The sequence below is a fragment of the Pseudophryne corroboree genome, chromosome 3 (assembly GCF_028390025.1).
Source record: "Pseudophryne corroboree isolate aPseCor3 chromosome 3, aPseCor3.hap2, whole genome shotgun sequence".
Lineage (NCBI taxonomy): Eukaryota > Metazoa > Chordata > Amphibia > Anura > Myobatrachidae > Pseudophryne > Pseudophryne corroboree.
In genome coordinates this window covers 758148317-758163739 of record NC_086446.1, presented here as the reverse complement: position 1 = coordinate 758163739, position 15423 = coordinate 758148317, and the positions used below count along the sequence as shown (strand labels likewise).

The 15423-nt window shown below is 44.8% G+C and overlaps 1 protein-coding gene across 1 annotated transcript in view; it reads right to left on the bottom strand.

Moving 5' to 3' along the window:
• LOC135057424 (ovostatin homolog) overlaps positions 1 to 15423 on the bottom strand; it is a 169836-nt gene that overhangs the window by 92977 nt on the left and 61436 nt on the right. Inside the window, exons 9-13 of the mRNA XM_063963316.1 lie at positions 13264 to 13393; positions 12615 to 12729; positions 6665 to 6780; positions 5778 to 5936; positions 103 to 333 (exon numbers count right to left, since the gene is read on the bottom strand). Coding sequence (XP_063819386.1) covers positions 103 to 333; positions 5778 to 5936; positions 6665 to 6780; positions 12615 to 12729; positions 13264 to 13393 — 751 coding nt within the window. The remainder of the gene's footprint in view (positions 1 to 102; positions 334 to 5777; positions 5937 to 6664; positions 6781 to 12614; positions 12730 to 13263; positions 13394 to 15423) is intronic.

Sequence of the window (15423 nt, the reverse complement as noted above, 5' to 3'; positions counted from 1 at the left end):
GTATTTACACCGATCTCTGACAGACACCAGAGACATCTGCTGTGTGTTGACTCTAGGTCATCCCTTATACCGCCTGCATTTCTCTGGTCCTTTCACACTTACAATGTAATAAAAAGTTTTTTTGGCGGCGTCTCCCTCAGCAGCTTTTCCTCTCACTATGAATTCCACCTCAATGTTATACATCTGGTTGCAGTTTAGTTGCCCACGAGGAGCCTTTATTTGCACGTAGCTATTTGAGTGAGCATAAAAACGATATATAGTGCGTTCATCATATGGATAGTCAACACCGGAGTAATCATTGACGTAACACTGGTTTTCATCCTGGTAACTAACCTGTAGGAGAGACAGACGAAGGTAATGAATGCATGAAAGCTAAATCTAACACGTGCCATTAGTAAATTAGGATACATACTTTACACATGATTGCTTACGATCCCGAAAGTTGCAAGAGACTAACGATTTTTTGGGGTAGTCCTCCGCATCCTGGGAAAAGTGGTGGGCTCTCCTATATCCCACCCACTTCCTAGTGAAGTGGGCAGAATGTGGCAAAAACAAAAGGTAATCACAGCTATGTTTTGAGGGGTGTAGTATGCAAGGTCGACAGTATCTAGGTCAACCGGGTCTCTTGGTCAACATGACTTTTTTTATATTTCTTTGGTGTGGTTTTCTCCGTACAGTGAACGGGAACCCCAATTAGTGCACCGTGTTCGTTCGCCATGCTTCGGGCAGGTTACTATTCCCAATCGTAGTCTGCGTGTATCATTAAATATGAAAAAAGGTCAAAGAAAAAGTGAGACACGAATGTCGACCTTTTGACCTGTCGATCAATAGTGGTTGACCTAGTTACCGTATCCCGTTTTGAGGGTGCAGTGCTAAAGGAGACTAAACCACCTCAATTAGCCCTAACCTTTCCCCACAAAGATCAACATTTTGCCACTGTGGGGGCTGCGTACGCCCGCCCCATCCCAAAGTTTTCTTCAGAGTCTCCTCTCCAGAGAGTAGTATAAAGAAGTTGGGAAGTATGGCTACATAGTTCAGACAGTTTAATAATTTACATCTATTCCCTACCATATAAATGCACTAGGTTGGTCAGGCGCCAGGATTGCCAGCGTGGTCTGTCACTACCAGTGAAGATGGGATAAGCATGACCGGGTGAGTAAAACACACTTAAGGCCCCCACACACAGAATATAGGTGACGATCAGACGCATTGGAACGATATAACAGCTATAATGTTCCATGTGTATGTATGATAATTCATCGCACGCTCCCATGGGGTCGTCCACTGCTGCGCCTGATCGTTTTGCATCTTCAAAACATCAGGCTATGCGGCCGATGTACCCATGCAGCGCTACGCGGTGGAAGTTCGGCATAGCTTGCACCGGATCGCATTGTGTGCAGGGACCACCTGATATGTCAGCCCTCGGATAGTCAGTCGCATCTTTGGTACCAGGAGCAGATCTAGGCACGGGCAAGCTGGGTGGGTGCCCGGGGCACTGCGACCTGCAGGGGCGGCCACAGACACCACGCAGGTGCCCGCAGCAGGCGCCATGGGCTGTGTGGGCACCCGCTGCAGCCAGCACCATTGTCAGATGCTAGGTCATAATTGACTCTAGAAGAGCGGGTGGACAGAAGCGGCGGCGGTTGGGAAGCAGGAGCAGGCCTGGGGAATATTTTTGTGTCTGTATGTAAGCGGCGCTACTAGGGGGCATAACTACAGGTGGCACACCCCTTCCCTATGAAGCCAAGCCCCTATTTTTTGACGATGGCCTTTGGTGCGCACTAACCCCATTTTACCTGCCAGGGGGGCGCATCAACAGGTCTAGAACTAGCCCTGATTGGTACACATCATACTGTGCGTGTGTGGGGGGGCCTTTAGTGTTTATCCTGGCATAGGTTTTTTTTTTTTTTTTTTTACTATTTGCCCACAAAAACGGAGCTGTATTAGAAGCCACTAAGGAGAGTAACCCTGCTGGACTTAGCACAGGGATGGGCTCCTTTTATATCCCCTGTCCCAGTGATGTGTGTGGTCAGCTGACCACACACACACACACATGGTCAAACACTCTCCCGGTAATATTTGCAAAGTGTATGGGCAAGTGTATATATGGGCAACACCACCACTTGTCTGTTTTAGAAGCTTTAGTAAATCTACCCCTTAGTGTACTTTGGCTGCGACTGCAAGCCCACTTCCCGGGACTCCATGCCCATCTTGCTTCCTAGTCATACACAATTACGAAGCACATTTGAAATAAGAATACATTTGTGCGCATAAGAAATGCAACACAAAAAAAAAACAAAAAAAAACACAACCACACACGCACACACCAGGGATACACATTACATTTGAGTCTAGCTCTGACTAAGCTCCAATGTATACAGCAAATAGACTGCTGACCTTGGATACAGCACAGCTAGTGTTGGCTATATCTGAAACCACAGACTGTTGCCTCCAGTGCAGCAAAAACAAAACTCTGCAGATAACAAATCTTCAACAAAAATGATAAGTAGATGAAGCATTGTACAGCCATGGCCAAAAGTCTTCAGAATGACACAAGTATGTGTTCACAAAGTATGCCCCCTCAGTTTTTAGGATGGCAATTTGCAAATACTCCAGAACGTCATGGGATCAGATGAATTGCAATGAAATCGCAAAGTCCCTATTTGCCAAGACAATGAACTTGGGGCCCGATTCAGACCTGATCGCTGCTGTGCATTTCTGCAGCAGTGTGTGATCAGATAGCCGCCACACCTAGAGTGAAAACCCACCCCGTGCAAGTGTGCAAATGCATGTGTATGCCGTGCGAAAATTCAGCCAGGCAGCGGACATCTGCAAATCGCATCTCACCCACCATCTAATGATTATTCTAGTCTGTGCAGTGTGCGTAGCCCAGGACTTACTCCTACAGCGAGATAGAAACAGGCCGGAAACTGACGTCACACACACCCGATCTGAAAACGCTTGAGAACGCCTGCGTTTTTCCCGACACTCCCAGAAAACGGCCAGTTGCCACCCCCAAACGTCCACCTCTGTCAGTCGCCTTGTGATAAAATTTTCACACCATCCTTCCACTGCGCCTGCGCATTGCGGTGCATACGCAATCAGTCATTCAATAATTGGCTGCTGTGCGCTTTCACACAACAGGGATCAGGTCTGAATCGGGCCCTTAGGACCATATTCAGTAAGGATTGCAGTTTCTGCTAAACAGCAGTTACTGCAATCAGATAGTTGCTGCCGAGAAATTGAGGGGGGGGGGGGGGGGAAGCCCATTGCATAAATTGTGAACGCATCGCAATATATGGGCTGATCGCAGAACCATATGCAATTACCAGAACATCAAACTTTTTCCACCCCCCACCTGTGCCAGGCAAGGTCGTCCACAATTCTTGCGACACAAGAACGCCTTAAAAACGCCTGGGCATGCCAGCGGTTTTTCACATACACTCAGAAAACGCTAGCTTCCTGCCCAGAAACATGGCTGCATTGCGACCATGATGTGTCGCTATTTTTTTTACTCACATGTGCAATGCGAACGCTGCGTAGTCTTTTGATAATCGGCCAGATTGCTTTTTCACTAAATTTTGCAATCCTTACTGAATGGAGGTCCTTAATCCCCCCCAAAAAATAAAACACACCACACATTTCCACTGCATTTCAGCCCTGCCACAAAACCTACCAGCTGACATCTCCCAACCACCCATAAACAGTTTGGTGAGGAACAATGCCTTTGCCAGCACGAAGGAGCAGCTTGCCACATGGCAGAAGTGATAATGAATACCCCTTTCAGACTGACAACAGCCGAGTCGCACCTGGGAATGTGTACACAGGTGAGACCCCTTCAGACTTGCAGCCCGACCTGGCATATTGCTGGGTCGTCGTCGTCACTGCTGACGCTACCGGAGGCTGTGCCTGGAGATAATCTCCAAGCACCGCATCCTCCTATGCAGAGAACGGGTGCAGAGTCGCCTTGACCCGGCATACCTGTTCACACTACACCGTATCCCGGGACGATCCGAGATTCAACCCTGGTCGAGACCTGGGATGAAATGCCGGGACGCTCGTCCCGGTATATTCTTACAGGACCCTTTCACACTGAGCAAATTCCCGGGTTGATGCGCGTTCATGTGCAATAACCCGGGAAATTTTTGTCAGTCTGAAAGGGGTATTAGTAGCTCGGGGAACACAGCAAAGTTTTGGGTCCATGGCCAGGAAACTCCCCAGACCTTAATCCCATTGAGAACTTGTAGTCAATCCTCAAGAGGCGTATGGATAAACAAAAACCCACAAATTCTGACAAACTCCAAGCATTGATTAAGCAAGAATTGGCAGCCAGTCAGTATGTGGCTAAGAAGTTGATGGACAGCATGCCAGGGCGAACTGCAGGTGTCTTGAAAAGAAGGGTCAACACTGCAAATATTGTCTCTATACATAAACTTAATGTAATGGTCAATAAAAGCCTTTGAGACTGAAGCAGCAAATTTTGTGAAAACCAATACTTGTGTAATTCTCCAAACTTTTAGCCATGGCTGTATTTTGTAAGCGTTGCAGCAGACGTGCAATAATATAGGTAAAAATATGCCTGCACCTTAATGAAGACTTTAGAATTTTGTCATGTTAAAAGTAGTGATGAGCGGGTTCGGTTCCTCGGAAACCAAACCCCCCCGAACTTCACCCATTTTACACGGGTACGAGGCATACTCGGATTCTCCCGTATGGCTCGGTTAACCCGAGCGCGCCCGAACGTCATCATCCCGCTGTCGGATTCTCGCGAGATTCGGATTCTATATAAGGAGCCGCACGTCACCGCCATTTTCACTTGTGCATTGGAAATGTTAGGGAGAGGACGTGGCTGGCGTCCTCTCCGTTTATTAATGTTGCTGCAAATATTTGTGCTTATTGCTTAATTGTGGGGACTGGGGAGCAGCTGTATTATATATAGGAGGAGTACAGTGCAGAGTTTTGCTGATCAGTGACCACCAGTTTTATCTGTTCTCTGCCTGAAAAACGCTCCATATCTGTGCTCAGTGTGCTGCATATATCTGTGCTCACACTGCTTTATTGTGGGGACTGGGGACCAGCAGTATTATATAGGAGGAGTACAGTGCAGAGTTTTGCTGATCAGTGACCACCAGTATATATAGCAGTACGGTACGGAAGGCCACTGCTCTACCTACCTCTGTGTCGTCAAGTATACCATCTGTCGGCCACTTGTGTCGCTTAGCTTAGTCACACAGCAACCTTGGTGCGCCTCTTTTTCTTTGCATCATGTGCTGTTTGGGGACTATTTTTTTGAAGTACCATCCTGTCTGACACTGCAGTGCCACTCCTAGATGGGCCAGGTGTTTGTGTCGGCCACTTGTGTCGCTTAGCTTAGGCATCCAGCGACCTCGGTGCAAATTTTAGGACAAAAAATAATATTGTGAGGTGTTCAGAATAGACTGAAAGAGTGTAAATTATGGTTATTGAGGTCAATACTATGGGATCAAAATTACCCCCAAATTCTATGATTTAAGCTGTTTTTGAAAAAAAAATAAAAAAAAAAAAAACACACCCGAATCCAAAACACACCCGAATCCGACAAAAAAATTTTCAGGGAGGTTTTGCCAAAACGCGTCCGAATCCAAAACACGGCCGCGGAACCGAATCCAAAACCCGAAAAATTTCCGGTGCACATCACTAGTTAAAAGATAGAGACACCATACTGCGTAACCTGCTGACATTCCATTGACAGATAAAAGTAAACTTGCTGTATCTGGATAATGGAACAGTATACATACACGGAGAGTAATATTCGGCTTAAAGTAGGATGATGTATCCGTACTGCAATCAGCCCTCCCGTCAGCATCTGTTATTGACTTCTTAGCAGACGCCCCATCCACCTCTACAGTAATAATTTCACCAGCCAATGGTTTTCCATGCTCATCTGTTAGTATAGCCTGGAACACAAAGACACTTATCAAGGACACCATCATGTCTCCATGTATCATATCACTATTCATGTATAATATCAGTGTGCATTTGAGTATCACATCAGAGAAGGAAAACAATTAGTAGTACAGATGTGTCCGCATACAGTGGGGCTTCAGTTGCACCCAGTGGTGGCCCCAGAAGTGGGGCTGGAGCACAGTCCAAAACTCAAATAGAGGAGACGCACCAACCACCATCCCAAACACCGCCGGACGGCTCACCGGCAGTAGGTGTGGTTCCACTATTTTCATTTTGGACTACGCTGCAGCCTCACCTCTGAAGCTGCCACTGGTCGCGCATAACAGCTCCTCCCTGTGCGCCAGATCCCACGCAACTTGTCCCGCACCAAGTGTCTTCATCACTGAAAATGTGGATCTTATTTACACAAAAAACTGGTAACGACATTACTAGCTTGACTGATCATTTAATGTGTGACATTTGTAGGAGAATTGTGTTTTGGTGCATCTCAGTTACGCCAGGCGACTCGCAACATATGGCATAAAGACGCGCTGTATGAGGACACATCTGTAGGTCATTCTTCTCAAAGACGACATCTTGGAACTTCATTGTCCTTTTGAAAAATTTTTTTAAATAAACATCATACAATTAAATGAGTTTAAGTGTTTATCACTGGTCTTCATTGGGATGTCATTTACTTGCATACCAGACTGATCTACTACGTGTGATAGTTACTCACTGTGCAGACTAGGTCAATGCCACGTTTAAAATACTGGCCAGAAGGGGAATATTCAATCTGGATACTGATGGGCCGGTTGGTTACTGAAATATAGCAAGATTGTGTATCCACGACCCCTGTGAAAGAGGCAGAGAGAAAAAACCATTTTGACAAATTGTAAATTATATACAGTATCAGACAGCTAAAAGCATTGTGAAATCAATCAGATGATACTATCTAAAGGTGTAGGGGGAAGTCCTATTAATCTGAAAAGTGTGGTTGCTATGGGTTACATCATCATTCAAGGCATAGGATACTAAAGATGAGATCAATGTTTGTGGTGGTGGGGGATCAGATAGGGGTGCAACGTTGTTTAGGGTGATTTGATTAGTTTATGATAAATGGCAATTATGGGATGGAACGTCTTTTTAGATTCTTATGGCAGTGGTCACAGTGATCAGAGTGAGCAGTACTCCATTGCATACCTCCCAACTGTCCTGATTTTTGCGGGATAGTCACTTTGAGACTGTCCTGCCGTTCCACCTGCGGGCTGCAGTGTCCCGTGAAGGATTGGGGGGAAGTTGGGAATATCCCGTCACTTGCTGCTCTGCTTAGCACAGCAGCAGTGAATAGACGCTGTGTACATGCACATAACGTTTATTCCCGGTGACAGGAGGGACTGGGGCATACCAGCAGCTCAGAGCGCTGGCCATGCCCCCATAAGGACAGGGAATGGCGGTGTGGCTACACCGCGCTGAACTCCCGCTTCCTACCTCCACAAAGATGGATACTTACCATTTACCATTCATAAGGAAAGATGCTAGGCTGAACAGCAGCCTGGCTGAACAGGGTTGACTTAGAAGGGTTAAGAAAATATTACAATATATACCCATCATCATGGGTGACTTAAATATTGCTATAGATTGTCCAAAATCTGCTGCTCACGCCTCCAATCTCCTCTCTCCAACCTCCTCTCTCGGCCTCTCCCAATGGACCGACTCCTACTCATCGGGGGGCCACTGCCTCGATCTAGATTTCAGACTACGCTCCCTTTCCCCCTCTCAGATTACAACCTTATCACCTGCATGCTCTCCATTAATTCAAACTCTGTGTTGCGCAAGTCCTCCAATGCTCCTCAAACCAGCAGAAATATTAACACAAATTAATCTTCAAGAACTTTCCACCTCACTCCAACAACTGCTTTCACCTATTTCTGCATTCACCGCTCCTGAGATGGCTGTATCACACCTGAACAAGACTCTAGAACTAGCCCTTGATGAAGTGGCTCCAGCTACCCATCACACTCCATGTAGGCCTAGATGTCAATCATGGCACTCTAAATTAACAAGACCACTACAAAAACCCTCACGTAACCTTGAATGTCAGTGGCGTAAATCTCATATTTCAAGTGACTCTCACATATAAGACTGTCCACTATTCTTATAGAAATGCCGTGGACACTGCCAAACATTTCCAAACTCTTCTCTGCTCAAGCCTCTAACCCTAAACGACTCTAATACATTTAAATCCCCTCTGAATCCTCCCTCACCTACCCCACCAGACACTATCAAGGCACAAGATCTTGCTTCCTACTTCAAGTAGAAGATTGATAAGATCCAAGATGAAATGGTATGCTCTTCGGCAGCCAGTGACCTGCTCAGTTCTTTACCTGAACCCTCTGGTACTCTTCATTTGATCCCACAAATGAAGATGAAATATCATCACTCTTCCCATCCCGCTTCTCTACTACCTCCCCTCTTGATCCTTTACCCTCACAAATAAAGTAAAGCGGTCTCCAGTGCTCATCCCTACCTTAACTAACATCTGTAATCTCTCTACTGGTATTTTTCCTTCACTCTTCAAGCATGCAGTGATTACTCCCATTTAAAAAAAAAAAAAATAATAATTGTGACCCTAACGCTCTCTCAAACTACCACCCTATCTCTCAGCTCCCTTGTCTAAGCTATTTGCTTACACTCAACTCACACACTCTCACAATTTATTGAACCCACTTCAGTAAGGCTTCCGTTCAACACTCCAGAGACAGCACCGACTAAATTGGTTAATGATTTGGTCACTACGAAGTCTGAAGGCCATTACTCACTACTTATTCTTCTAGATCCATCTGCTGCCTTTGACACTGTGGACTACTCTCTTATACAAACACTACAATCCCTAGGTCTTAAAGACACATCCCTTTCTTAGTTCCTATCCTACTTATCTAATTGCCCCTTCAGTGTTAACTTCTCTTCACTACCTCTTTCTGTTGGAGTACCACAAGGCTCAGTCTTGGGTCCTCTGCTTTTCTCTATCTATACCTCATCTCTTGGTAAACTAATCAGCTCTTTTGGATTTCAGCATCAGCTGTACGCAGAGGAAACACAAATCTACCTATCCCCCCCTGATTTATCCCCATCTGTACTAGGCCGTGTCACTGAACGCCTTTGTGCAGTTTCATCTTGGAAGACATCTCGCAACCTCAAACTTAATATTTAAAAAAAAAAAAAAAAGATCTTTTTATTTCCACCGGCCAATAGTAGGCATCAACCTGATATCTCCATCACTGTTGAAAACTGGACCATCTACCCTTCCCAACAAGCTCGCTGCCTAGGCGTCATCCTTGACTCCCATCTGTCCTTTATTCCCCACATTCAAATCTCTGTCTCTAAATCATGTTACATGCATCTAAAAAACATATCCAAAATACGACCATTCCTTACACAAGACACCGCTAAAACTCTAATCCATGCTCTCATTTTCTCCCGCATTGATTATTGCAATAGTCTAACTGGTCTTCCCAAAACAAGACTCTCACCACTACAATCCATTCTGAATACAGCTGCAAGGCTAATCTTCCTCGCTAGACGTTCATCGCCTGCAGATCCACTGTCAGTCCCTCCATTGGTTACCTGTATTCTACCGTATTCAATATAAAATACTTTTACTTACACACAAGGCCCTTAACCAGACTACACCAAAGTGCATCTCTTCGCTCATCTCAAAATATCTCCCAACCCGACCTCTTCGCTCTTAACATTTGCGTCTCTCATCCACACTCATTACTCGCTCCGACTCACGATTGCAGGACTTCCATCGGGCTGCACCCATTCTGTGGAATGCCCTACCATACACAATTAGACTCTAGTCTAGAAACCTTCAAGCGTTCCCTGAAAACTCACCTCTTCAGGCAAGTAAATTCCAGAACCGTCCACGTAACCTTCATAAACCTTCCTATCAAATTGCATCCACTCTGCACAGTCCACACATATCCTCACGTCTTCTCACCGGGTGGTCTTCAGTATGCCAACTGATGGGATCCTGGCGCACAGTATACCGGCGCCGGGACCCAGACAGCCGGCATACCGACACTTATTCTCCCTCGTGGGGGTCCACGACCCCCCTGGAGGGAGAATAAAATAGTGTAGCGCGCCACCGTGCCCGCAGCGTGGCGAGCGCAGCAAGCCCGCAAGGGGCTCATTTGCGCTCGCCACACTGTCGGTAAGCCGGCGGTCGGGCTCCCGGCGCCGGTATGCTGGTCGCCAGGAGCCCGACCGCTGGCATACCATAGTGAACCCCCTTCTCACCCTTCCTCCCGACCCCGGTTCATCATTGCTGTGTGACCATATCATACAGTCCACCAAGAACCTTTGCAATCTGGTGGACAACTATGCAACAGATAGGCATTGATACACAAGGATAGGTGCCATTTCCCTATAAATTGTAAGCTTGTGAGCAGGGTACTCCTATCTCTATGACTATTACCCAGTTTTGTTATATCATTGTTATTGCCAATTGTAAAGCGCAACGGAATTTGCTGCGCTATAAGAAACTTAATAAAATAAATGTATGCCATTGCACTTCACTTTTTCCACATTTTGTTACGTTACAGCCTTATTCCAAAATGGAATAAATTCATTTTTTCCTCAATTCTACACACAATACCCCATAATGACAATGTGAAAAATAAAAAGTTTCTTAATAAATTTGCAAAAATCTCAAACTCAGAAATCACATGTACATAAGTATTCACAGCTTGTGCTCACTATTTTGTGATTTTTCCCAACGTTTTGCCTGTTTTTTTTTTTTTTTTGGGGGGGGGTCGGCTGGGCAATCCAATCTGGCTGCCCGAGGAGAGAGAAAAAAAAAAAAAAAAAAAAAAAGAAGGAAGAAGAAGAAAGAAACCTTTATGTGAACATAGGACACCTATCACAGGTGGGTGCCATTGAAGTTACTCTTACTCTTGAAGGAATGCTTGTTTAATCATCTGACATTTGACTCTTCTTTATGCATTGAAAATATGAGGAAGGTTACACCATGAAGAATTTGAAGAGGTCTACTCAAGACTGATATCACCAAGTGGACTCAATTATCAGACCGTGCCTGTGGTCTTTCCAGTGTTGGACTGGGGCATGAAGGGCTCACCAGGGAAATGCAGTCACAGGGGCCCATATATGGGGGTGTGGCCAGTCTCCAGGTGGTGTGACCAGCTGCCACAGAGGCTTGGCTAACCGTTCGAGAGTGCATGGTCAGGGCCCCTTGATAAATATGTATAGTAAATACTGCTAGTGCATGCATGATAATGTGCCAGATTGTTTTTTCAGCAATGCAGTGTATAGAATACACCATAGTACTGTGCGATATAATGTAACATAAAGTACTGTATAATTCAAGTGCACAGTCTTGAATCTATTTCCTAGAGAAGGTGGTGGGGAGGCCAGGCAGTGGGGCCCACTGGGGGTCTCCCCTGTAACCCTGTGGGCCTGATCCCTAGAGGAGGAGTTGGGGGCCCACCGGAGGTTTCTTGTGAACCCCTGTGGGCCAGTCCAACCCCAACTCTTTCCACTATTCTTATCAGATTTGCTGCCAGTCATTACAATGTGGCAGCAATCTCAATCTGCTCTGCAGTCTATGTATCGGTGTGGAGAACATGAAAGCTTACACATCCCACCACCAAGCAAAAAGGAATAAAATAATTTTTGAAAAATAGGTAACAAACTTAATACTCTACCAATATAGCAGCTGCTAGTGTTACTTATCCTCTGCACGTACGGGTTTCTAGGCTGGAGTAGAACTACTGTATATATCAGCCCCTATGGATCTAGTGTATAATATAGTGTACAGTGTATACTGTGTGGGGAGCTGGCGATATTATGCAGTGGGTAGTGGGACATACTGTATTAATATAAGAAGTTTAGCAGCATAATATAATGTGTATTAGAGGTGGGCAGTGGGGAATATTGATGTTATTGGTGTGTCTATGATGTGTCACGTTTGTGCATGTCTAGATGTGAGAGTACAGGGTGGGTGGTATAGTGTGGGCGAGTCTAGTGCAGTGTTCCTCAACTCCAGTTCTCAGGACAACCCAACAGCGCATGTTTTCTAGATCTCCTCGCTGGAGCACAGGTGTATTCATTCCTGACTGACATCTCAAAATATCCCCAAATGGTTCTTATTAATTAATTGTGATACTCTGAAGAGACCTGGAACACATGCATGCACTGCTAGGATCCTCTGACAACTGGAGATGAGAAAGACTAATCTAATGATTTAAACTGCCAGAGGGGGATCAGGGGGGAGTTGGGAAAATGCCAGTAGATATTTAGGGGTGAAATGAGTACAGGTGTAAAAATGGAGGGGACAGGGTGGGGAGAGATAAATGACATGCTTTAAGAGTGCTGCTGTTGGCTGGGTGGTGAAGGACTGAAGCCTCTAGTGGTGGTTAAGGGTAAGACAGTAGAACAATTTTAAAATATGCTGGGGATGCACATGAATATCCTTACAAAGAACCATGGGGTTGAGGCTACCAAAAGAAAAAAAAAAAAAGAAGGAGTAGACTAGATGGGCCAAGTGGTTCTTATATGCCATCAATTTTTCCTCTTCTCAGGGCTTGGCCCCTCAGCTATAGCGGATGCTGCAGGGGTGAGGGAGCCTTACTTGTCCATAAAAACATACAGTAGGTGCTCATTAGTACCTGTTCCACTTTCTCTCACACTGATGTCACAAGTAATGCTATTGCTAAGGCCAGATAACTGCAGTTTAAAAACATCCAGGGGCATCATATTGCTGTAAGTGCCATTAGCATCCAGCTGTAGGGATACAGAAAATGACATTAATATTTCTTTATCTTTACATAATGGGATAACATATACCATACTATAAATTTGTATATTGCAAGTGACCAAAAGGTTCTGTCACCACATCAGTATAAGTGTGGAAGATAATAATATCCATAATGATGCGAAACGCGTCTCCATACTCCGATTCAAGACTTGGATTTTCTTTTGGGATCTCCCAGAGGAAAGTTAACAAGTTTGGAATGAAAACACCACCCACAGGCCTCTTACTGTGATGTTCATTACTGCTACAATGTAAAGGAAACTCAATATCCCAACTATAGGACTTCAGTTGGAAAAAAAAATATCTAACATTTAAAAAAAACTTTACCACAAATAGCAAATTAACTTAACACCCCCCTCTGATCCTAAATTCTAGAAACAAGCCTCCCTCAACTACTGCAGCAACATGGTGGGAGGGCGGACAACTATAAATTTTACTAGTTTTTTTGGAAATGTTTAAAACAAAAAGTAAATAGAGTAAATTTCTTCCTCTAATATAATCACCTCATCAATATAATTCGAACAGATTTCTTCCAATCCCTTGTAACAGTTGCTCGCTCTTCCATAAGTGTATTGTATTCCTCTGCAGCACTTAGTTATGACCTCGCCTGACACTGGCTTATTATATATGTACCTGAAAGAAGAGGGTTAGAGGGTGTGTAAACCATTTACGGTGTATCCAATGTCTGCACACAGTGGGCGCTGCCATTTTGTAGCCTGAATAAATATTTATGCCTATTCCTTACATTATCCCATTCAAACGTCTCACCACTGCCAATAAAGCCTTTGCAGCACTGGAGGCTGGTGAAGAGCCAGATTGAAATTGGTGCATTTTAATTTACAGTAATGATTGCATAGTGCATCTGTACACATTCCTTTTAGTGTAGTACCATAAATCCCAGATAGCACATCTCATTACAACCACTAGGGTGTGCAGTCTAGACCCATTTCCCTTGTCTAGTCCATTTCTAATGTGTCTAAATATTACACGTGCGGTGTGATATAATGCAGTCCGAGAACACCAGATGTGCAGGTTGCCAGACAATAATGGACTTTAAAAAAAAAAAAAAAAAAAAAAAAGGACAGTTGCTTACAAAGCAAATCAACGCCTTGTAAGTGACTGTCCCTTTAAAAATCATCCGCGATTGGCCTGAAACCCGCACGTCCGGTGATCTCGGAATGCATTACATCCTGCCACTGGTGTGTATTTATTTATACAGTGTATAAATACACCCTGCAGCTGAAGCCTGAGATTGCTTCATTCTTGACTTGCATTCCTCCCCCACCTTCCCAACTGGTTTTAAGCAGGGCCTTCTGACTGCACATTAATGATTCAGGCATAATACAAAGTAAATAATATTTTCATATAGGGTCAGGTTTTTTTTTGTTTTTTTGTTTTTTTTTGGGGGGGGCGCGTAAACATTGGGGTATGGAGTCACTTGAGCTGTTCTGTCTGGGCCTCTCCAGGGCATCACACCCTAGCACTTCTATTCACAGAATGTGTACGTGTTTTATCATCTACAGTATGTATACTTTCTGCACTCCGTAACTACCTTTGCCTATCCTATACTTTTACACCTCTCTTATTTTCTACTAGTGTGATGCCTTTGGTTTTTGGGTGTGGCTGGGCTGGATTGGGGGTGCCCTGTGCCCCAGATGTGAACCCCAAATAGCAACTTGCTCGATGGAGGTGACAGACGCGGTTGATAAGCCCATATTATTGGGCAATTATATGCCAACACCCTCTAATTATAATATATATTTTAACTTCGAGTAATGATTGTATAGTAAATATGCACCCATTCCAATAACTATTTTATGGAAAATATATGTTATGGTAAGAACTTACCGTTGATAACAGAATTTCTCCTAAGTCCACAGGATACATTGGGATATGGTGGAGCGACAGCAGATCTGCACCAAACTGTCAAAGCTTTTTGGCCTACCAGCATGCAGTGGGCCCATCCATATATCCCCACCTCCTGCCTCAGACAAAATCAGTTTTCCAAAGCTCAAGGCAGTAGCATCATGTAGAGCCCTAGTCAGGCGAGAAGAACACACATGCAAACCCTTCCATGCACGAGGGAAGAGGTTAGCGAGCAAAAGGATCCTCAAATCAGGTGCGTCAAAGTGGGATCCCTGTCGAACCTGTGGACTTAGGAGAAATACTGTTCAATGATAAGTTCTTACTATAACGTATATTTCTCCTGCAGGGTCCACAGGAAACATTGGGATGTCCCAAAGCAATTTAGTGGTGGGGATGCTCCTGATTGAATTCGGGCAAAGGGTTCTCGTGTCCAGAGTCCTGAGAGGTAAAGGCATCCATGGCATAATGTCTAATCAATGTGTTAATGGAAGACCATGTGGCTGCCTTACATATCTGTTCTGCTGAAGCACCACGTTGTGGTACCCATGATGGACCTACCTTACAAGTAGAGTGAGCAGAGACATTTTCCGGAACAGGGAGATCAGCTTGAGAACAGGCTTCTGAAATAGTCCTCTGAAGCCACCTTACCAGTATCTGCTTATCAGCAGGCCATCGTCTCTTATGAAATTCGTAGAGAAAAAAAAAAAAAAAAAAGTCTGTCTTTTGGATAGCACTGGTACGATCTACATAGATCCTTAAGGCATGGACTACATCCAACGATTCATCTCCCGCAGAAA